The sequence below is a fragment of the Zosterops lateralis genome, assembly GCF_965231275.1.
Source record: "Zosterops lateralis genome assembly, chromosome: 11".
NCBI lineage: Eukaryota > Metazoa > Chordata > Aves > Passeriformes > Zosteropidae > Zosterops > Zosterops lateralis.
In genome coordinates this window covers 14,084,139-14,107,125 of record NC_139771.1, presented here as the reverse complement: position 1 = coordinate 14,107,125, position 22,987 = coordinate 14,084,139, and the positions used below count along the sequence as shown (strand labels likewise).

At 38.2% G+C, this 22,987-nt stretch overlaps 1 protein-coding gene across 2 annotated transcripts in view; it reads left to right on the top strand.

Moving 5' to 3' along the window:
* FHIT (fragile histidine triad diadenosine triphosphatase) overlaps positions 1 to 22,987 on the top strand; it is a 548,140-nt gene that overhangs the window by 138,420 nt on the left and 386,733 nt on the right. For both annotated transcript variants that reach the window (XM_083869433.1, XM_083869434.1), the window contains exon 3: positions 10,120 to 10,241. In XM_083869433.1, the coding sequence (XP_083725559.1) occupies positions 10,142 to 10,241 (100 nt within the window). In that variant the 5' untranslated portion in view covers positions 10,120 to 10,141. The remainder of the gene's footprint in view (positions 1 to 10,119; positions 10,242 to 22,987) is intronic.

The window sequence follows — 22,987 nt, the reverse complement described above, 5'->3', positions numbered from 1 at the left end:
CCTTGTTGAGCAAGGACCCTCACAGTGCTCTGTACAAAAATCCAGAAAAGTTCTGATTTCAGCCACAGGTGTCTTTGAGAAAGACAGGGAAGTGACCAGAAAGCAGGAATGCTATTTGCCATTTTCCAAATGTATGGTCAAGTAAAGAGAGAGCATTTGGGAAAAATCAGAGGGAAAACCTGTGCAGGAGGGGTAAGTTAACCCTAGAAAAGTGTTCTGTGGATGCAGTTCACATGGTTTAAATGAACCAGAAATAGTAAGAAAAGTCACACCAGGTTGCATTTTTCCAGTGAGTATAGTATAAACATTTTCAAAATATCTATAAAAATTTCAGCATTAGAGCAGCACATTTACTTTTTATTAATACATAATTAGGTATGTATGTGTGCTGTGGTACTTCTGTAATTAGACTATACAGTCATAACAGTCCATTTTTTGGCCAGGGGCCTTGACCTGCTTTCCATGGTGGGAGCTTCTTTTTCCTCCCAGCTGTTCCCCAGGGTGCAGCCCTGGGCTGGCAGCTCTCCACATGGATAACCCTGGGAACCACAGCCCTGCTGGAATCACTGCCTGGGATATGCTCAGGGCCATGGCACAGGGCTCTCATTCTGTGTGAGGGACAAAAGGAGATGGGGGAAAGATGTGGACATAAATCCTTTGAGTTGATGCTTCATTAATTCCGGTGTTTGCAGAACAACCTGGTTTAAGTGGTTTTATTGTGGAGAGCAAGCACATATATAAAGAGATGAAATGAGAGCTAATGGGATTTGTCTTAAAGATTCCAACATCTAGAAATAAATATAAATGCACTGTACATAAATGTAAAGGACCCACTATCTAGTATTATTAGCTATATATAAATGTAAATCTGACAATAAATTTTCATTAAATGTCTGTTTTCATTTATATGCCCAAGGAATTGTTAGACTAAGTATGGTGTCTGCATTTTCCTCTGAATATTTGTGTTACATTTATTAATTCAGCAAGCTGAAATGCTTTTGGAGATACTCAGGTCTCACAGGAATTACTCTAAATATAATAAATTCAGATTCATAGTATTACCAAATAGCCATGGTCTAATACTAATAAGTTTGCATTCAGTATGAAATTCTGGGCAAAAGGACAGAAGAACAAAACACAGGAAATAAATCTTTAAAAGCATTTACTGATTCAGGAGGGCTTTTGGAAGTGATGGAGCTGGTTTCTTAATGAAGAAATTATAAAATTCCTGGACTGTACCTGGAAACTCATCATCCAACATCTCTGGCTCATACCACATTTCTTTCTGTCTGGACTTGTGCTGGCTCTGAGTTGTGTGGACCATCCTTTTGCCATAGCACACTCTGCTCTCTCTCCCTCTGGTTGTGCTTTGGTTTATAGCACCATGAAGGTTTGGGAAGAGCAATTACTCTCTTGTCCCAATGGACTTCTTTACTCCTTGAATCTTTTCACTTACCTCCCTGCAGCTTGTCTTCTGCAGCTCTCTTTGCCCCATCTCTGCTGTCCAACACTACAGATGTCCAAATTGCATTCACTCAGAGGACATAGGAAGCCACTTCAGGGGAAGGCTTAGTCTTGGTGTGTATTTCTAAAGCCTATAAAGTGACTTTAGGTATTGCTATATAAGTAGTAATAAAAAAAGCTAAAATGGAACAGCTTTTTCTTCACTTCCCATTTTTAAAGCCACTTTTGTTTTCTGCTGAAGGCTCAGCAAAAGAAGGTTCCTAGTTGTTCCATCATGTCAGCTCTCCTAGTCTGTAGCTTCAAAAGGAATGAGCTTAAGCTCAAGTGCTTCAATGTGCAGTGTGCTGGTCTCTATAGCGACCTTCTTCCCCATCCTCCTTTTGCTGGGGTAGAGTTTTCCTTACATTTATATATCTCGAGAGATGTCACAATTTTTTATTGCTCCTCTACCATGTAATGTAGCCCTAGGTAGCCACACTAGGAAAAAGGAATTTCATGGTATAATTTCTGCCATTTAATGCTTACTGTAAAGTATTTTCTTAATTTTTTCCTTTTCTGCTTTTCACCTCTCTGCTTTAAAAAATGGCAATGATTGATATTAATATTTCTCCCTAATAAAAATGTATTTTCCCTTGATCTTAGTGGTGGTAATACATTATTCAGTGTTCCTTCTTAATAAAAGCCATTGGTTGTTCCATTACTCACAGCAGTTATTACAACACTAAAGGTCTCGTTCATCAGAATGACTTGCAGAGGCAAAATCAAACCCCTGAGTTCTCCATGCATCAGGATAATAGCTGTGGTACATGCAAGTTATTAAAAAACTGAAATATAATGTGTGTTTCTTTGTTTTGTTTTGCCTTTTTTTTTTCTTTTCCTCTCCCCCCTCTCTAGAAGATTAACACTAAAGAAGGATCTGTGAACATCATTTATTTTATTGCATATGTGTGGTTTTGTATGCATTTTCTTCTTTTGGCAGAAGTTGTTGAGAGAGGTTGATTTTGATTGATTTTATCTCATTTCACAAGACATCCTCCTTGAATTCACAGATATAGTCTATGGATTTTGAGTTGTTCATAATTATCAGACTTGTCTTTGAATTCCTGCTGAAGTTTTGTTGTATGATGATAGAAGGAGAGGTATAAACCTTAGATAACCTCTGCTAATATGAGGGGAAATGGGCACAGTTTTTGAGCAGAGAAGATTGTGAGAAGTTTTAGATCAAGTCTTGGGACTGGGATTCTGTTTGAAAGATAACTTCTATAGTATTGTGGTGCATTGAGTTTGTGTATTCTGGCATAAAATAGACATAAAACTGCTGCAGGATAATGCAAGACTGCAATTTTATTTCATGCTCATAATCTTAAAGGGTTTTTTAAAAAAAGCAAACTTGCAGGTCTAGCTAGGATGTCAAAACAACAACAAAGTGATGTTTGAAAACAAAGCCTCATATTTGAAGTTGGGCTGTTACCTCAGCACAGAGGCACACAAGGGCTTCCACTGCCAGACTGATTTTTCTCAGCATGGTTAAATGGTGTGTGAGTCATCTTCTGAGGCACACAGTGTACACATGGACACTTGAAGAATGTCTAGCCTGTTTAGAACTTTCATGACTCTTCTAAACCCTCATTTCTCTACAAGTTTAATGTATTATACAACTCTTTTGCCTCTACAAACCTTTTCATTTATTGTTTATAACTTTGCACTCTATACCTGAATTATAAGAAAAAACCAAGTTGGCCTAATTTGTATTCCAAAATGCTTGCTATAGAAATGAATTTGACAACTACGTCTGCATCATTTAAAAATATTTATGCCCTCTCCATGTATTATGGATGTTATATTGCCTTTGATGTCTAGCTTGATTCTGCATTTGCTGATTAACTTGTCAAAGTTGCAATTGCTTTACAGTGTTGCTACAGGGTTCCTCACTTCCTTTTAGGTGCCTGCACTGTTCTTGGTCAACAAAGTTCTGAGTGTCTGAAGTTTGAGCTGTTTTTTTGGGGTGGTTGTAAGGATTTTGGGAGAAGGGGAGAGGACTTTTAAAAATTTGGTTTGATGATGGACCATGAAATTGGGAAAGAGGAAACCGAGGACAGACTTATGTACATGTTGCCAATTTTTTCTCCACACATTACCTGACCAGGTGCAGTAGAACAAGATGTGTAATGGCAGAAGAGAGATAATTTTAAAAAGAAAATATGTATGCTAGTACACAAAAAAATGAGAACGCTAGTATTGTATTTGACCTGTAGCTTTTAAATAGGCTACAGTGCTTTGTTTGAATTTTGTACATTTTCTGCTTTAGATATGTTGATGAAATGGCTGGACTGGTTGCACCAAGTATGTTGAGACAGGTTTGGGGGCAATGCAGCTTTCCTGTCAGGAGCCAAAGATGAAGATGTACATCAGGTCACTGGTGATGGGCAGAATGAAGAAAAAGAGAAAGCCTTGTACAGAAATAGCCAAAATATTGGTGTCTTGTCAGGACTGGTTTGGTTACAAAGCCAAACCAAAGGACCATAGTGGCTCCTGTGAACAAAAGCCGATCCCAGTCAGACCCAGTACAACTGGTTTTTATCAGTACCTCACAGCTCCCTCAGGTCACTGCTCATCATGCTGTCCCTGTTACCTGGTGGTGTGCTCAGGGAGATTTGTGCAGTCTCCTCCTTGGGCCCTGTGGTGCAACCCAAAACCACAGCCAGGCAGGGAAGGGACAGTTCTCATGGTGGTCACAGTCATGCCTAGGAAAACACGCTATATCAACAACACTGGGATTTCCAGGGATGAGGCTGTGAGAGGAGAATGGGAAATCCTCTCCCAGAGGGGCTGGGAAATGCTGCTGCAGCTCAGGGGAATGGGAATGGAGCTGCGAGGCAAAGGCTGTGGGGTTGCAGATGGATGTGTGTGGCATCACACATGGGAAGGTGCTTAGGTGCCATGCAAAAGGCCACAGTCTATTTTCATTGTAAGTGTAGATAATGTAGCTTGATTGACCATGCTAAGAAAATGGCTATATATTTAAACAGTCATAATTTTGATGCTTTCGTCCCTGCTAGATTAAGCAGGGGAAGCCACGTGTAGTGGATTCTAGTCCATCATAATCTGTCTGTGATGGGAGGAATCAGTCCTTTTCAATGCCACAGGATTGGTTACATGCATCACATTTAATGGGCTTGCTGTTCAGTAGATTCTGTGGGTGGTGAAAATGGAAAATAATCCACACAAGCTTTTCCCTTCAACATCATGTAGAGAATTAAATACCATCTCCATGGAGAGAATCTAGGCTATGGCTGTCAAAGATACAGGAGCACCTTTTCTAGTTTTGTAATTCTTCTTGGCTTTTTCAGAACAGAAATAGAATAGCATGTGATGTTTTGGCTCACTGAGAGGGAGTTTTTAATTAGAGGCCATTTTCTGGAACTGGAAGAACACAAAATAGTAGTTAAATCTTGTGCAAGAGTGGGAGTGAGGGGTGCTGAGAGATAAAGCTGTTATAGGGATATAGAGCCAGTAGAAAAACAAAGTGATTTTAGAATAAAATAATTTCTTTTTATTGGTGTTTTTAGGTAGTCCTTGATGAAAATGTCAACTCTTGGCTGCTAGCAATGAGGACGTTTATTGCTAGGTGCTTGAGTTAAATAAGTACTATTCTGACTTGTGTGGATTTCATCCTTACAAAGTGGCAGTGAGAGGAGGGAATAAGTAAAAAATTCCAAAAGATGAAAAGAGGGAAGGTAGCCTGCAGGACAGATCTTTATTGTACTTCTTGAATATGGTGCAGAATTCAGATGTCTAAGTAGGACTATCACTTTGCCCATAACCAAGCCTTTGAGAGGAAAGATGCTGAATATGAATTTAAGGATATAGGTACTTTGTTCCCTTAACTACAGTGTGTAATACAAGTTCTCTTATCCTGGTGAATTTAAAAAAAATTAGTATTTTTGTAAGACCTTAAAAACATTTAGAAAGTAGGAAGTTTTTGTTTTGCCACATACATTTGCAGTGTTTTTACAGTGAAATTGAGTATTGGAATCAGGACAGTCAACATTCATGAACAGGTGATGTTAATAAGGTAAAATAAACTTTAAAATTTAAGAATACTCCTGGGATTCTTTCTAAAACAGTCCTTCCTATTAGCACAGAGAGATAATGGTACTGTAATTGGTTTCCTTTAATACACACATTTGAAGTTAGCAGCCCATTTTGCATTATCTCGTCTTCTCCCATTACAACCAGATGTGCAGCTTTCCCAAAAGAGTGCTCAGGGGGTTCTCAGCAAAAGCCTTGAGCTGGGTTCCCAGCAGGTGCTGATCTCAACACCTTGTTCTAAGGAGGAGTAATTGTATAAGGGAAAAAAAGGAGGCATTTTGGAGTACCAACACCATCTCAGTTAAGCATCCAATGGGGAGGTCTGTGGCAGCAGGAAGAGAACATTAAGGAACTGTTGCCATCACTCCTTGTAAGCAGCAAACTTCCAACACTCTTCCAGGTCTCTGATTCTAGTGATGACACATTACAAGCAGACACCTATCTTGATGTCCTATGGACCTGTTTTAGGTGAACTTACCTTCTTTCCAGAAGAGAACTAACTTTCTGTTCAGGGTTCTCACCGTGTATTTGACACAAATGATTCTACAGCTTATGCTGTTTGAAAACTGAATAAATCTGGGAAACTGAGACATGATTATAGATTTCTTCTCAAAAATACATTTAATATATGAGTAATATTTATATAGACTGGGGAAATGTCATGTGCTTATGATGCCTTTTTCTTGGGCCTAAAATTAAGAGCCAGACACGATTAAGGGGGAAAGGGTTTTTATTTTTTTGTTTTGGTATTTAGTAAGGATCCTTATGGTGCAACATTTCGCCAAGGTGGAATGTACTGAAATGCACATTCACAGTAAGTTGTGTATAGAATTTTATAGATATTGCAAATTAGCATATCTAACAAAGATGTCCCAATGAGAGGCTTGAATGAATAGTGTGATATCTTCTTGTCCCAAAGTATTTCCTCCTAGATGGGCTTAATTTTAGTTTACAGGATGTATTCTAGAGGGGACCTTGATTTCCCAAGATAGCTTAGGGCTTTCTGGCCTCCAGTTGCAAGGCCTTTAGGATGTTTGGTCTCCTGGTCTAACAGAATACCAGGACTATGCTAAATTACCAGACTTAAAGAATTACAAAGACTCAGAATACGTAAAATGTGTATAAAAGAAAAGGCCAAAAATGGTCATGGCATGACCTACTGAAATTTTACAAAACTATAAAAATATTTGAAACTGTTACAGTGTATCTCAAAATTTTTCTTAATTTTAACACACTCATTTTTCAGGGTGTAATGTAGATATGTAGATTACCAGGACTCTTTTTTTTTTTTTTTTTTTTTTTTTTTTTTTTTTTTTTTTTTTTTTTTTTTTTTTTCCCCTAGTATGGGTTATACAGATTCAAGGTCTGTTGTGGCTGTAAAATTAGTCTGCTTGCTGTGTTAGCTTTTAATACTGTATTCTCACCTACAACTGCAGTAACACAGCTTGAAGGGAATTTAATTAGGAAAATGAGGCAGATGAAATAGGCAATGTAATGTATATCTGCAATATGAAGAAGAGTAAATACACTTTTCATCTGAATAGTCAGAATAGAAACTGTGTTAAACTGGGCTGAAATTTAATCAGAAATGGATTTCTTTCATTTTCTAACATTACTGTGTAATTGTCCTCCTTATTACTGGGGATTAGAAAGGCTACCATCACTGAAGAGGAAACATCTTTAACCAATTATGTATAGTTACTAGTTTGTCTGGCACTGACCTCCTCTTTATGTGAAAAATGGAAATCCCTGGAGGAACAGACTTAGCGTGGTCATTCCAGTCTGGGAATTGGGGAGCCTTGTGCACACACTGTCTGCATCTCCTGACCTGTGTGCACACCCCTGTGCCCTGTTAATTCCTGCTGCCTTACAGACCATGCAAGCAGTAAGTGGTAGAGTTCTGATGACTAAAACTTACTCTGCCAGTAGCAGTTTCCTGTCTGGCAGCACTCTGGAATATTCCAGCCTTGCTGTAGTGTGTTGCTGCAGTCGTGGATATTTCACTTGTACCCATTAGTTATTTCCCTAATGCATTTTTTAGCATTTGTGTTGGTTCTGAGCACAGATGATTGTACTGTGCCGAAGAACACAGAGGATCAGTAGGGCAGAAGGCAGCTGAAGTAATATATAATAGACCATGAATAATTGTTTAGGAAAAAGTCTCCCATAATCCCTTTGCAGAATTGGAGAGAGTAGCACTGGGAAGTCTGCAATATTATACAGCACAACCAGTACAACTGATGTATTAGTTTGAAACACATTTATTTAGTCTGAATCAAGAGATAGAAATACATTATTCAGATCCATTTTTGCATAGTAAACAAATAGAAAGGGTTTTAATAAATGCTTTAATTCTATGTATGAGATTTTTTAATGTTCTATTAATTCTGGTTCAACCCACTTGGGCTGTAATGTGATTCTTCAAACTGTTGCAAGGAGAAGTACAAGATTAGTGCTTTTGCTTTACTGATTTTTCTAGGCCTTTTAAAAACAAGACAGGTAGTGAGGTAAGTAAATATCATGTGTTAGGTGCATGATGAAAGCACAGTACAGGCAACACGTCACCAATCTTATTCTGCTACTCTTTGTTGTTTTCTGCTTATGGCAGCAATCAGCCAGAGGACTTCTCCAGCTGATTGCCAAATCTCAGATTCTCTCCCTCTTTAAGTCAAATTTCAAATCATCATATTTTACATTTTGTATGTGTGATTTTGAAGCCTTGTTTCTGTGCTGAAATCTGTTCCATGCCTCTGGACAATACCTTTATTTATCTGTGTTCTGGAAGACAGAACAAGAAATGATCACTAGTGCTCTGATTTCTGTCCAGGTGCAAGGGCAGGTGGTACATTTGATTTTCCAGCTTCTGGAGGCACCAGCTCACTGTTTCATCGCTGGAGGGTAGTCCTGGCTATGGAATATGTTTCTCTCCTTTGTGAGAAACATTTCCTTCATCGTAAGGAGAACCATGTCTCTTTATTGAGTTGTGTAAAAACATTGGTGCATCTTTTAATGGAAATGAAAAACCCCCACAGGGGTTTGCTGATGGACTGCTTAAGAGAAATGAGGCAGATTGATTGAAGTTCCTAATAGTTATTTTTTTCAAGCATTAGCACAAGATAGCAGGTGTTTTCTCTGCTAAGTAATTCTTCTAGTAGCTAAAGAGACTTGATTTTTGTATGTTGTCAACTTTCAAGTTTAATATATGCTAAGGGACACATCAGAGACACTTAATCTTCTGTTGACTTTATGTGGAAAAGAATGTAGAACCTTTTCAAATCTTTGAAACAGGCATAGCTAAAATTTTCAGTCTTCCATGGTCTGCTCAAGCACTTCCTTTCATCTGTGATTTTCAAAAATAAAACAAGACGTGGTGCCTGCCTAGAAAATGTTTATTACATGGAAATGTAGTAATCTGATTTGTTACTGTGTCTTATATTAAGGTTTATACCTGTTTTTCTGGTGTAAACCCTGACTACATGAATCTGCTGCCCTTAAGTTCTTCTGTGGAATCAGACCTTTACAAAGCCAGAAGTTCCTTTAGAAGAACAAGTATTTCTCAAAGACATTTTCAAAGTGTGTGCACTTACAGGGGGGTTGTTAAGTGAACTTTTTTTTTAATGGGAGCAGTACAAGTGGGATGATAAATTAGAATAAATCTCATAGATTAAGAACCAAGTTTAGGTCTTACTGAACACGGTAATCTTGCAAGAAAAGAACTGCAACAAAAGACCTTCCATGACTGTAGCAGTAGATTTCCCCATCTCAGGCAACACATAAAACTGAATTTCTTGATTAGTCACTTGGTTCAAGCTGGGTAATGTGAGTAAAATGCTTCCGATGTGTCTGAAGTATTGTCACATGAAATTTGTCATTTCTTCATATTTTACCCTGCAGTACCTTGGATATTTCTGATTGAATTAAATACTTTAAATACTCTAGGGCTTAAAGACCTAAAATAGACACAGTTGGGACTGTGCTGTAGCTATTTAAGAGGGAATTTCATTCTCGTCACGAAGAGAGAAAATTTTAGTGAATGAAACTGGAATTCCTTGACTTTCTATAAGAGAAAATGTGGCATTGGTTGTCTTCACATTCCAGTTCCTCAAGCTAGAAAGTGTGGATGAAAAATGACTAAATAAACTTTCTTAAATTTGCCAGTATTTCTTCAGTTTAGGTATTTAATGGAGAGATTAAGAAAATGTGGTTTATTTCATAAGTCCTGTGTGCACTGATTTGTATTGTGGCAGAAAGAACGTGAAATCCTATTTGTGCTTTTCGAAGAACATATGACCCAAATGTTTACAATGGAGGACAAATGAAAATGGGAGGGAGAAATTGCATTCTCTAGAATTTTGTAGCCCTGCCAAGATGAGAGAAGGGTTTAAGAAATTATATGTAATTTTTTTGCTTTGGAAAGAAGCCTTTCCACCACTCCTTCAAAGACGTGATCATTTTAGGGAAGATGTAACAACCAATCCAAGACACCCAATGCCTCGATGAGCCCAGGAGGCACTTTCTGTTAGAAGCAGTTTAACTGGTTTATTCCTGTTATTCCTGTTTCAGACCCTGGAGCTGAGCACTGACCATGCTGAGATTTGGGCAGCACCTGATCAAGCCCTCTGTGGTGTTCCTGAGGACGGAGCTGTGCTTTGCTCTGGTGAACCGCAGGCCGGTGGTGCCGGGACGTATCCTTCCCTTGGCTGATCCTTGGAAAGGGGGCTTGGAAGGCCAGGTAGGATGTGACACTCCTTCCCATGGCTGATTCTGGGAAAGCAGGACACTCCCAGGGTGTTTGGAAGGCCAGGTAGGATGTGACACTCCTTCCCACGGCTGATCCTTGGAAGGCCAGGTAGGATGTGACATGGGTTTTTTCCAAAACCAGGCAGTGATGCTGGATCAGAAGATGCTTGATCAGTGTTGCAGAACTGCCGAAAACAGTTGCTTAGCAACTGTGACCTTCGAGGTGAATTTCTATTGACCTTTTCGCCACAGAAGATGTATAAACAACCAGGTGCTACTAAAAGCATTTTAAAGTCTATAGGAGGTGGTACTGTTTAAATTCCATATTATTCTAAATAACACATCCCGCTTCCCTTTTAATAATGTCACTTATTTTTTAGATGTGATAACTTCTTTATGGAGGATTTTCAACTTTTCCTGGCTAAATGTACACTATTTGTCAAATACCAGTAGAATCCTGTATGAAGACTTTGAAGACTTTTTTTTGGGGGGACAGATTGCTTTGATTAATTTAGGTGGGAATGGATTAAATAAACCATCTGTATAGTGCACACATTTCACGATGAAGCCTCATGGTGTAAGTAAAATTCTTGAGTTAAAAACTGTATTGTAACTTGATTACACAAGATGCTCAGTGTACCTATTTAATGTATTTTGGAGTTTAGTGTGTTATTTTCCAGTCAAAATTCTGCTGCTCTGTAACCTGTGCTGATTTCGGTGGCTGAAAATGAGTTTTTAGAAATAATCAAGACTGATCACTTTTTCCATAGAGGTTCGTGATAAAATTTTCATAGGGGCTCAGGCAATGAATAACTGTGTTTGGGGAAAAAAAAAAAAAAAGGTGTCTGGAGTTTATTGAAAGGTTTCTTGTTAGTTTTGTAGTTTTGTGTTGTTTCTTTCTTAATTTAAAATCAAGTAGATTTTAATAAATATTTTTTAAACCCACAAATGTATTTCTTCTGAAATATTGAACCTTCCTTTTCTCTCATCACTTCTGTAGATTGTAATTTTTCAATATCAAACTTTTTTCCCAGCCATTTTGAATGGTGTCTGTGTGTATCAGAAGTCAGATCATGGCAAAGATGCACAGACTTCATAGAAATTTTAAAGGTGTTACTGCCTCACCAATATATTTTAATGAATAAAATTAAAAGTTTTTTTTGATCTTTGAGTTTCTGAAATTCCAAGGTGATTTACAGGTGTATCAACATTTTGATAACAAAAACCTTTTTCAAAGCTGTATAAAGACAGTGTCACACTGGTCACAGTGTGGTGCAGGGCCTGTAAGTGCCTGGGCAGTTGCTGTATGAACTGTGTGGATCAGAGAGTAAATAAACTGTCATCTGTTCTGTGAGTGCAGGTTTTAAAAACAAGGTCTGACTATTTTTTAAAATTAATCAGTTAAGTGAACAGTTGCATCTGTTGATAAAAATAGAGTATTTCAGATGAAGCATTCTTGTTTTAAAGTTTTGTGAGCACCTAGTAATGACAAGTTAAGGAGCCTATAAAACTTAATTATTACAAGCTTCTTTCCTTCTTGAATAATTAAAGATTATAAACTCTTGTATAATTATTGCTGACTTTTGGCAGATACATTTATTTGCTCAGGGTTTAGCTTTGTTATCCCATAATGAGTGTTGCAGTGTATTTTATAGTGTCACATTGTTTTAATAGCTTGTGTTGTAATATATAATGTAGTCTTTGTTTCTCCATTGAATAAATGTTCAGGTAATAAAAACTCAACCCTTTTCCTTTCTCATTACAATAGGAAGAAATTAGGAGAGATCTTGATGTAAAGGCTAGAATACAGTATGTAAAATAGAGCAATTTGCAGTTGTAAGCCTTTTAAAGTGTCTGTATAATGCAGCATTCATCTTGAGACCTGGCAGTAGCAAGTGTATTTTCTTTGTTTTATTGCAATAATTTTATCTGCCTTGTCTTTGGCACATGTGTGACATTTTTTTTTTTTTTCAGTAGAAAATAAAATATTAATGTATGTGAATTAGAGAGACAAAGGAAATCAGTTTGAAAGCCAGATCACTCCAGGTGGTGGCTTTAATTAACTAGTAAGGTTGAAATTCCATTTTGAAACAGAACATAGGGTTGGAATTATGAATTTGCAGTAACAGTTTTTTAAAAAAACTATACTCTGGGAAAAGGTCTGTCACAATGGCCTTGTGGAGTTCAGTGTGACTTGAACAATGCCAAAGCAGGCTTGTTCAGTCAACACATTGCGAAGTTTTGTTTTGTTTATTTAGAGCTGCCAATCTTGTGAATTTAGCTTGACATTTGAAAGGCAAATTGTACTAATAGTCCCAAAATAGGCAGAGTAAAAATGTAGTATTTATGGTAAGGAAAGAGTTCTCCTGCTCCTGGACAGAGCTGCCTCAGTTTTCCCAGCATTATCTTTCTGCCCAGTGGATGCACCGAGTTCACAGACTCAGGAACCTGTTTGTATTGGGATCCCCTTGAGTGATTACTGCAGATTCTTGGATAGGAAGGTTCTTATTATTGAATAAGGGATAACTGACATTAAACTGGAATCTTTAGTGTGCAAGCTACAATGTGCACAGGTGTGTGACAGTAGGAAACATTGACCTCTTCTGGCACAACGGGACAGAGGAGAGGTGCAGGTGGTCAGGGTGCAGGATTGGTGCCTGTTCCCCTCAGGAGATCCAGTCCCTTTGCTGTCACCTGGCAGGCAAAGCTCAGAGGTGTCAGACCACAGGCTGCCTGAAGGCATTGTCACTTAACACCTGTAATAACCAGAGTAACCTACTCTGCTCCTGCCTTCTCCTTGTCTGATATCAGAGCAGAAGGCACCCTGGGGACAGTGTTGATTAATGAGACACTGGGTTTTGGGGTGTGCTGCTGTGATGATTTTCTGGCACTGTTGCAGAGCCAAGATCCTGGGTGGGAACAGGAATACTGTATTCAGCACACATCTGGGCTGTAATGGGAGTGGGGAGGAGGTGGTTGGGTATTCTGGAAGCTTGCTGGGGTACCCTTTTACAGGTACTCATTCCCTTTTTTTACCAGAGTCCTTGTTTCCTCTCAGTTCTGTCAGCTTGCTGCTTTGCAGAGAGTGATTGTGAAAAGCAGTCACTTGTTGCTCCCTTGAACAGCTCTGTGGTTGTTTTGGAGGAGGCAGCTATTCAATAGCTGGAGCAGTGCAGGGATGTGTCTACAGTCAGCAGATGCATTGTTTCTGTCACACAAAAGGCACAAGACGAACTGAATCAGCTCATGCAAACAGCATGAGCTCAGCTTCTCCTTGGCTTCTTGCTTGAATTACTTCATTCAGAGCCTTGCTGCTTCCCCAGTTCCACAGAGCAGAACTGTGGTGCTGTTTGAAACAAATTCCATCTGCTCTTTGACATGGACTTTTTGTGCTTTAATATGGTAACAAATACCATGTGAATGACCTACCATTTTATTGATATTTTCTTAGCCTGCACCAGAGCTTTACATGGTTTTGCTCACATCTCCAATAAATATGAACTGGTTTTTATCACTGCCTTTCTCATGGTGTTCTGCAAGGTACTTGTTTTCATCTTGTGTTAAATATGAAAAATGAATTTCAACATTAGCAGAATCCATTTGGGGACTAGGACTTTTTATTATAAATAAAATTATTCATTAGTTATGTCCAATTTTTTTTTCAGTGGACAAGGTATTGATCTTTAGATTTGTGTTCAGGATGCCATAAGAAGAACTAGCACAAAAGGAACACAGCAACATTTGTAAATTGATTGAATGCAGTATATAATGACAGAGACAAACAGCAGATCTATGGCAATACTATATTATACAAAGCATTTTTCAGCAGTTTATTGAATTGGTTATTAAAGGGAACAGTCTTTCCAGCTGGGAACAGCAAGCTGAGGGTTATTGGGACCGAATAATTTTATAGAAATTTGTGGTGGACACTTTGGCTCCCTTACTAAGGGCACATGTATGTGTGTAATAAATTAGAATAAACACTTTACAACAACTTTTCATATGGGATTGATTATGAAAAGGTTTTTCCATTAAAAAAAAAACAACAAAAGTGGGAAAAAAAGAGAAGACTATAACTGTTACATACTGAATTTTGCTGGGCTATTTTGTATTGCTTTTTTCAGAGATATCTAAGCTTTCCCACCAGAAAGTATTCTGATTGTGGGGAATAGACCATGTATAAAAGCCCAAAGCATATGATATTTCCTGGCACCTTCATCACTACATGGAGCTAATGGTCATTATTTGTTGCTGAGGCCATGTGATGTTCCATGTACTGCTGCTTGTTCCTGTTATTAATGAGCAGAGAAAACATTAGCTGGACCAGATGCTCCCTTCAAAGGCTTCCTAACACCCCGAGCTGCAGTGTAATTGTTCTGGGTCTGCTGCAGGGGTGGGACTGCATCCAGGGTCAGGCAATGTGAGAGCAGCATCTGCTCTGCTCACAGTTGGTCTGGCTGGGAGCTCCCTGTCATCTGCTGTCACAAGGGCTGTATTGCTTGAGACTGATGTCTTCTGTAGTGCCACAAATATTTTCCTAATGCTTTCCTTAGAAGTTTTGCAGTTAAAAAGAAACGATCCTTTGGAATTAGTAGTGTTAATACATTTTCAAAGCAGTTTTTCAGTTAGTTAAAGACCTGACAGAGTTTCCATTGAAGATAGCACACTGGAAATAACAGTAGTATTCTCTCACAACTTTGGTTGAAAACCATGGTATTTATCTTGCACATGAAATTTTAATTCTTCATAAACTTAGAGAACTGCTGTTATGATTTTATTTGTACATTACACATTTATCATATCTATATTTATGCTCCATAAGTATGAGTTTTATGGGTTTCATCCTAAATAAGTGTTAATATTTACCATAAAACTAAGATTAGGAAAATAAAATTCAGTTATATTGCAGAATATATGTTTATATCTACATATTGCAATAATGTACACTGCATGTTTGCAACAACTTGTTAGACATATCTAATCCTGTGGGAAAGTACTCTTTTCTTTAGTGTTCATTACAGAAGCTGGCTATACATTACTGTTATTATTAGTTTGTTTAGCACAATGTTAAGGAGCAGTCATGCTCCCTGTAGCTCTTTAGCAAAGAGCTAAAAATAAAGGGGTTTGGTAAAGTTTGGTTTGGTTTGTAATTTAAATGTGAGGCTGGAGATGCAATGGAGACACAAAATGTTGTTTGGTACAATAAGGCCTGGACTACTTACATGAATTTTTCAAAATGTGTAAGAAGTCTAGAAGAGGAGGGCATTAGGAAGAGGATGCAGTTCCTTTGCTGGTGCAGCAAAAACCTCCTGAATGGGAAGAACTGATATAAATTATGCATCTTATTTGAATATGGGGGGAAGTATAGAATATATCTCTTCATCAGGAATGCAGAGAAAATTCAGATTTACTTTGTGTATTATAAGTGTTTGATGCTGCTGAGTATCAGTGAAAACTCCTGAATGTTTTTTACCTCAGATCCCAAATAAAGTTGTTCCATATCTCTTCCTTACTGATCCCTCAAGTAAAATTTATTAATGCCTCATAATGTTTATTTACATAAACGAGTGTAAGAAAAACAGTTCCTATGCTTAATAACTTAGCAAAATTAAGCTGTGTTGTACAGAGGGCAAGGAGTGGGACTGTGCCCTTGGCAACACCAAACCAACAGAGCAGCTTTGCTGTATTCTCAAATTCCCCTGTGGGGAAAGGGCTCTTCTCCAGCAGCCCAAAGAATGACTGATCCTCTCTGTGTATGCAAACCGCTTGAACTTGCTGGTGATAGAGAGGCCAGTTAATTATCTCAGGGCTGGAGTCATTTTGTTTGCAGTCTACAAACAAAAGGATGGTGTTTGACTCGCATTAAGAAATGCTGCTTCTGAAGATAACAGATTCAGGGCTCGGTGAACAAAAGCTTGTCTGAATGACTTATTTGTGGGGATGGACTTCAACTGTCTCATTTGGTCTGATAAAAATGCTTTCTCTCCCTTCAAATCTTGTTTGGCTTAGAGGGTGCTGACTGTTGAAAGAGGATGTCCTTCACCATAAGGATATACAATTCTGTTTGCATTGTTATAGTCGCATTAATATACTGGTATTGATGAAAATCACATTCTAAATCCTTTGTGCCAGTATTGTAAATATAAAGAGGAAGAAAAAAAAGTAATGTTATCAGAAATATTTCCTGCCTATTTGCAAATGGAGTAAATTACTAATTAAATTGCTTATTTACATAAATTCAGCAGATTAGTGGTAAGAATTTCTCAGGCTGTAGCACAACCTACATTGGAAGAGGTGTTAGAAAAGCTGTGTAAGGCCACATAAGGGAGAGGCAGTAGCTCCTGGCTTGGAGCCTGTTGCATCTTACCAGGGCTGTGGAGGGCTGAGCAGCCCCTTATTAGTCGTGTGTTGAACCAACCTGCAACCCTGAGTGTGTGGAGAGTACTGAGATCTCTGGGCTTGTAAGCAGTGTCATAATAGGTTGGATCTTTGCACCTAAATTACTTGATTACATTGCTAACAAATACTAAATTTCAGGCTAAAAAACTTCCAATTCCACTTTTGTCTAATGGCTTTTATTCACCTGTTTGTCAGCATCATTGATTGGAACTTGTAAATGGCTTAAACCATATTATTCATGAAACTCTCTACTGCTTTGTGTGTTTCAGGGGCACTCACTCTCCAATTCTGAGAGTGTATTAGTAATGTGTATCTTCTAAAAGTGGAACTGCTTGTCCTTATGAGCTCCAGGGACATAGAGAAGGGCTCCCATTTTGTCATGTTTACCCTCATTATCAAATTTCAAAGCATGTTACATCTGTAGTTTCAAAGTAACTGCCATGAATCTACTTTGAGGTTTCTGTCATTGGGGTGACAGAAATACCTGGTAGAAGAATTTATTTTAGCATAGCAAGAAACCTGGCCAAATGTTTAGTGAGAAAAGCCTCAATCTAAGGAGCTGGAAGACGTCAAGCTTAAAAAAGCAGAAGAGCAAAGCAATGTGGAAGGATATGAAATTAAGTGGTAGCCAACTTTTGTATGAAAAGTGGCAGGGAAACTGAGGTAGGACTCAGAAAACAATTAAATGAGTGTTTCCTGTGAGGTTTAACACAATAATGGACATTCTTGTTTAAAAAACTGCGAAGTCCTGTGTATCTTATCACTCTCTGTAACTACCTGAAGGGAGGTTATGGAGAGGTGGAGATGAGTGTCTTCTCCCAAGGACAGAGTAGTGGCTTGAAGTTGTTCTGAGGGGGGATTAGATTGGACATTAGCAAAAATGGACATTGATTGGACATTAGGAAAAATATGTTTGTCAAAAGGGTGGTCTAGCCCTGTCACAGCTGCCCATGGAGTGGGGGAGTCACCATCCCTGGGTGATTTAAATGAGGTGTAGATGTGGCATTTGGGTACATGAGTGGCCTTGGCAGTGCTGAGTAAAGGGTTGGACTTAATGAGATTAAAGGTCTTTCCCAACCTAAACAGTTCCATGATTCTATAAAAAATGAACACTTTTAGTCCAGCAGTTACTTTCTAGTGTAGTAGAGAGCAAATTTGTAATCGGTGTGCTTATTGAACAAACCTGTAATTTTATCCTCTTTATCATATCAGTAAAACCCAAAGAAATGAAGGGTAGATAACAAATACAAAGGAGGTGTTTGCTGCTGTTGCACTTTTGACACTACTGAAAATTTATGTACCTGCATCAGTAGCAAATAACCACAAGCCTTGCATTCAGGTACCAATTACCACAAGCTTTAGAAAAGAAAGGAGTACAAACAAATTTTTTTCCTCAGTATATAACTGGATTTAAATTCAGGTTTTTTTACTTGTTTAAGTATTTCTGGCTAATGAAGGAGGTGACAGTTACAAGCCATTCCTGTTACAGTTTGTGCACCTTTTGTCCTCAATATAGCCATTAGAAAGTGATGTACAGCACACACACAGTTAACCAAGTCTGGGCAAGCTATTGCATGACTTGCTCTTACAGCAGAATATAATTAAAAGAGATGATTGGAATACATGGTTATTCATAATAGATGTCACACAATTACCATAAGTAATGCAATACATGCAAAATCTCCATTTGTAATGAGAATAGATTTGCTGGAAAGTCAATTGGAAATTTCATTTATTGCTTATTGTTTCCAACATACTGGAATATTTTGTGCTATTCAGTGTTATACAACTGTGTGTTTTCTTCAGGAACACATTTTTGAGAGGCATCTGGCATGAACTTCCTACTGCAATTTCTAAGAGGAAATTCAGAGATCCAATGTTAGTCTGTCATCTCCTTTCTGTGAAGAGCCTAATATATGGTATTTTTCTCTTGAAACATATATTAATACTCCTTGATGTACCATAACTATAATCTAAAGAAGATATTTCATAATTTCACAAGTAACCATTTTGTAGTCTTTATATTTAAAGGACCTCTATTGTGGTTTAACCCTGATCAACAACTAATCACCACATAGCCACTTTCTTGTTCCCCTGCAGCAGGAAGAGAGAGAGAATTGGAAGGATAAAAATGAGAGAACTCAGTGTTTGCCGTAAAGACAGTTTAACAGGTAAAGCACAAGCTGCTCACATGAGCAAAGCAAAGCAAGGAATTCATTCTCTGCTTCCCCTGGGCAGGCAGATGTTCAGCCATCCCAGGAGAGCAGGGACCCCTCACATGGAACAGCTAGATAACCCCTTTGCTTCCTTCTTGCTCCCATATCTTCTTCCATTTCCTTCTCTTTTCTTTAGCTCTCTTTGCTGGTTGTGACACAACATGGTCTGGGACATCCCTTGGGTCAGTTGGGATCAGCTATTCCAGCTGTGTCCCCTCCCAGCTCCTTGTGCCACACCGCCCCCCCCCCCCCCCCCCCGCAAGGTAAGGTGAGGAGCAGCAAAGCAACAGGGAAAACGTCCCTGAGTTGTCAATGCTGTTCCCAGCACAAATCCCAAACTGCCCTCAGCAGCTCCTGGGGAGATTAATCCCATCCCAGCCCAAACCAGTACAACCTTCAGCAGTGAAGAGGGAAGTAAAAGGTGTGCCATGCACATGAGAAATAAGCAGGAATGCTCCCTGAACAGGAAGGAAGGAACAGGCCACTGTGATGTGCCATCCTAGTGCCTTCTCCAGAACATAAAGAGTGACCTGTAATGCCACGGCCTGATCTCTTCAGACTGCCTGGTGTAGAGGTCATTCCTTTGAGTGTAAACCCAATTTACTGTATTCTCTCCATGAGTGCTGGTGCAGAGATCTGGAGAGAGTCTACTCACCAATATAGATTTCTTCAGATGAAACTTAAGGAAAAAGGAAAATCTTGAGCACAATTGCTTTGCTCTGACACAGTACTAGACTTCTGTATACTGGTGTAAAATAGCTTGAGTTCTGAGATGCAAGGCCTCAAGTCTGTTGGGCTTCACCTCTTCTGGCTTCTGTTGTTTTTAGGTGGGATGAAGTCCTTCCCTTCCTGTTTTCCTCCTCTCCACTGCACAGCACAGGTAACTCATACCCAGTGCTGTGCTTCCCCCACTGGCTGCTCCAGAGGGGAACATGTACAGGATCTCCCACCTTCTGTGTGTCCAAAAGTGCTCCTGTGCTCCTTCTTTTGTTCAGGGAATGTTTTCCTCTGTGGTTTGAAGTGATAAGTGAGACTATCAAGTACAGTGATTCCAAAAGGCCCCATAATTGCTTTGCAGAGCTTCAGCAGAGGGTCAAGCACCTTCTCTGAGCAGGTAATTGGATAAATTATGTTTTAGTAAGTTGTCCTGTGTAAAGTTAGATAGCAACATAGCAGACAATGGAGGCTTTGTTGTAAAATGAGGCTGCAGTAGGAAGTGGAGTGCATAATTCATGGATACAGATGTATTTCACTTTATTACTCATACCATATCTGGATTTCTAAGGCTGCACAAGTGCATAGTCTGCTATTCATTTGCTAATGTATTTTACTTGTTGCTGTTCCTTGTAACCTGCTGACTTCTACTGCTTCTAATCAAAACATGAAAACCTCAGCATCTCTCAGTGATCTCTCTTGAGCAAATGTTCTTATTGTACAATAAAAGTTGAATATTCTCCTTCTGATGCTCCAGTGTAACATTGTACTGCATTCAGATGAGTGATCTCTCTACAGAGGCTGCCTAAGAGCAGCTACTTTTAGTTCAGGATTCAATGATCTTTTCCTGTTAGTAATTGGGAATGTATTGAGATGGCTTGTTGCTCTTTGCTTCATAAAATCACAAATTTTGTGCAATAAGTATATTTTGCACAAAAAGTAATGAGTTTAAATAGGTATATTTGAAAATTCTGCTTTTTATGCAGCCTGGTCTGATGAATTTTGTGCATCAGAATATTTTTTGTATCAGAATACAAGATTTTGCTCTGATGTGTATGTAAAAAGGTAACTTATTTATGAACATATTTTAAAAATGTAACATTGTTTTGTTCAGTATTTCTTTTTCTGTCATTCTCAGGTAAAGTTTGCCTGGTTGTAGAAAAAGAATACATGATACAGATTATATATTTAAATTATGCCATGGAAATAAATATTGCCAAAATTCAGATGTTGAAGTTGAGGCACTGTGAACACACATTGCAGGAGCACTTTCTCAGCCTCGGTTTTGTTAATGATGTTTTAGCTGGATAAAGCCTAACTAATTTGGGATTGAATTCACTTTACTACCTACATACACCAAAGATAAAGGTGAGAAAAGATATAGTGAGGGCATGACTCAGTAAATAAACTGCACTCCTGGCTGAGAGGAATCCTAGAGGCCAGCTGTGAAAACATTACATTTCTGGTGACACTGTTGAGTTCAAAATCATGTGTGATTTGGGGAGCAAGAGGAAGAAGTAGAGAAAGGGGAAGGGGATACAGGTTTGGATATAAGGGAACAAAATTTCCAGGAACAGAAGTCTTAGATTAACAATGGCATTAATAAGAGCTACAGCTGTTAGTTTGAATCTGGGGATTCCTGAACTATAAGCAGTGATTATATTTTAATGTTTAGAGTAAACTCTGTGACTGCAAGAAATTGCTGGAGATGGGGAGCATTTGTTATTACTGGTACTTTGAAATCACGATTGAACTTCTCTTTATGGTTAATAAGAAGCTGTTATCTGTGTGGAGGAATGATAGTGATGGAATCTGGGTTGACATAGAGGAATTTAGAATAGTTTCTCTCTTTTTCTCTCACTCACTGACTGATGTGGGCTCTTAGTGGGACAACAATGAGCTGACATTTTTTGCCATTCTCAAGCCTTCAAAATGGAGTTTCATCTTCTATAAAAGCAAGATTGATATAAAAAGGAAGGGAAAAAGGTGCATTAGGAAGTGAAGTCCAGATAATTGGATAAGCATTCAGAGGAGAGGTGTGTCTTATTTTTGAAAAGAGGTATCATTTGACTTTGAAAATAGGAATGGAGAATTATAAATAAAGAGCTTTATTGACCTCATAACCTCATATTCCTGATAGGAACTTGAAAGGGAAGATAAAGTTCCTCTATTTCTAAATATCTATTAATAGCAAACTTAGAATTTGTTAAAGTTCTGTTTAACTCATATATTAGTGATTGTATTTCTATACATTTTAACACTTAATTTCTGTGAATTGCACTCATCGTAGGGTAAAATTCAATTAATTTGAACTGCATTTGAAAAAAAAGTCTGATGTTTTGTGATTTTAACTGCTTGGTCATGAGGACATAGCAGGGCAGCTCTGCCAAGCTTTACCTACCTGTTGAGTGTTTTGTGCAGGGACCACCAGGAATGCTGCAAACAATCTAATTCTTTCTTGTTAGAGCCAATTGCTCCTGTCTCAGTGTTCCGTGGAAACTTTTGGCACATTTGCAAAATGAAATTGCATGTTCCTCCCCCGTCAATTACTTGAGCTCCAGGTAGTGCAAATTAGAGACAAAATGAAGGCAAACTCTTAAATTCAATTTGCATAGCTCTGTTGTAGTGCACAGAAATTACGTTGGGAGTGAAAACTCTGTAAGCACTTTGAAATAGGATAAATGTGTTTTTCAAATGAGTCTCCTTAAAAAAATTTAGTGAGAGACTTGAGATATGTCTGCTTACACTGAGAAGCAGAGGAACTAGCAGAGTATTGCAAAAATTCTTTTTGACTGTGTTTTTTTTTTTCCACAGTCATTTTGAGTGAATGCAAAACATGGAATTGCCACCCATCTGAGGTAGTGAGAAGATTTTCAGGATAAAAAATAGAAAGTCACTTAATTAGTATCCAGTCATGTGGAAGGATACTAATGACATTTCTGCTCAATTAATGTTTCCTCACTATGACCCTATCAATATTAATAAAATAAGTTATACTTGCTTGTCTTTCCAAAAAAACCTGAATTTGACCTGGAGAAAGTTCATCACAAAAATATTGCGGAGTTGTACAATTCTATTTTTATCAGCGATGTTAATGGAGCACTGCTGACTTAACATAATATTTTGCTGAGGTTATTTTAGCTTAGAAAGCAATGCAAGTCTTCCCCTTTTCTCTCATGTTCGTTAGCAAAATAAAATTAAATGCATCTAGTATCAATTATGACTTAATTATAAATACCTGTGGTATTGAATATATTTTTTAATGTGGAGGAACATCCATCTTACATGAAAGTTTGGTGTTAAAAGAAAGGACACAATGTTTTTTTATAACATTTATTACATCTTTGTATACAAATCTTAAG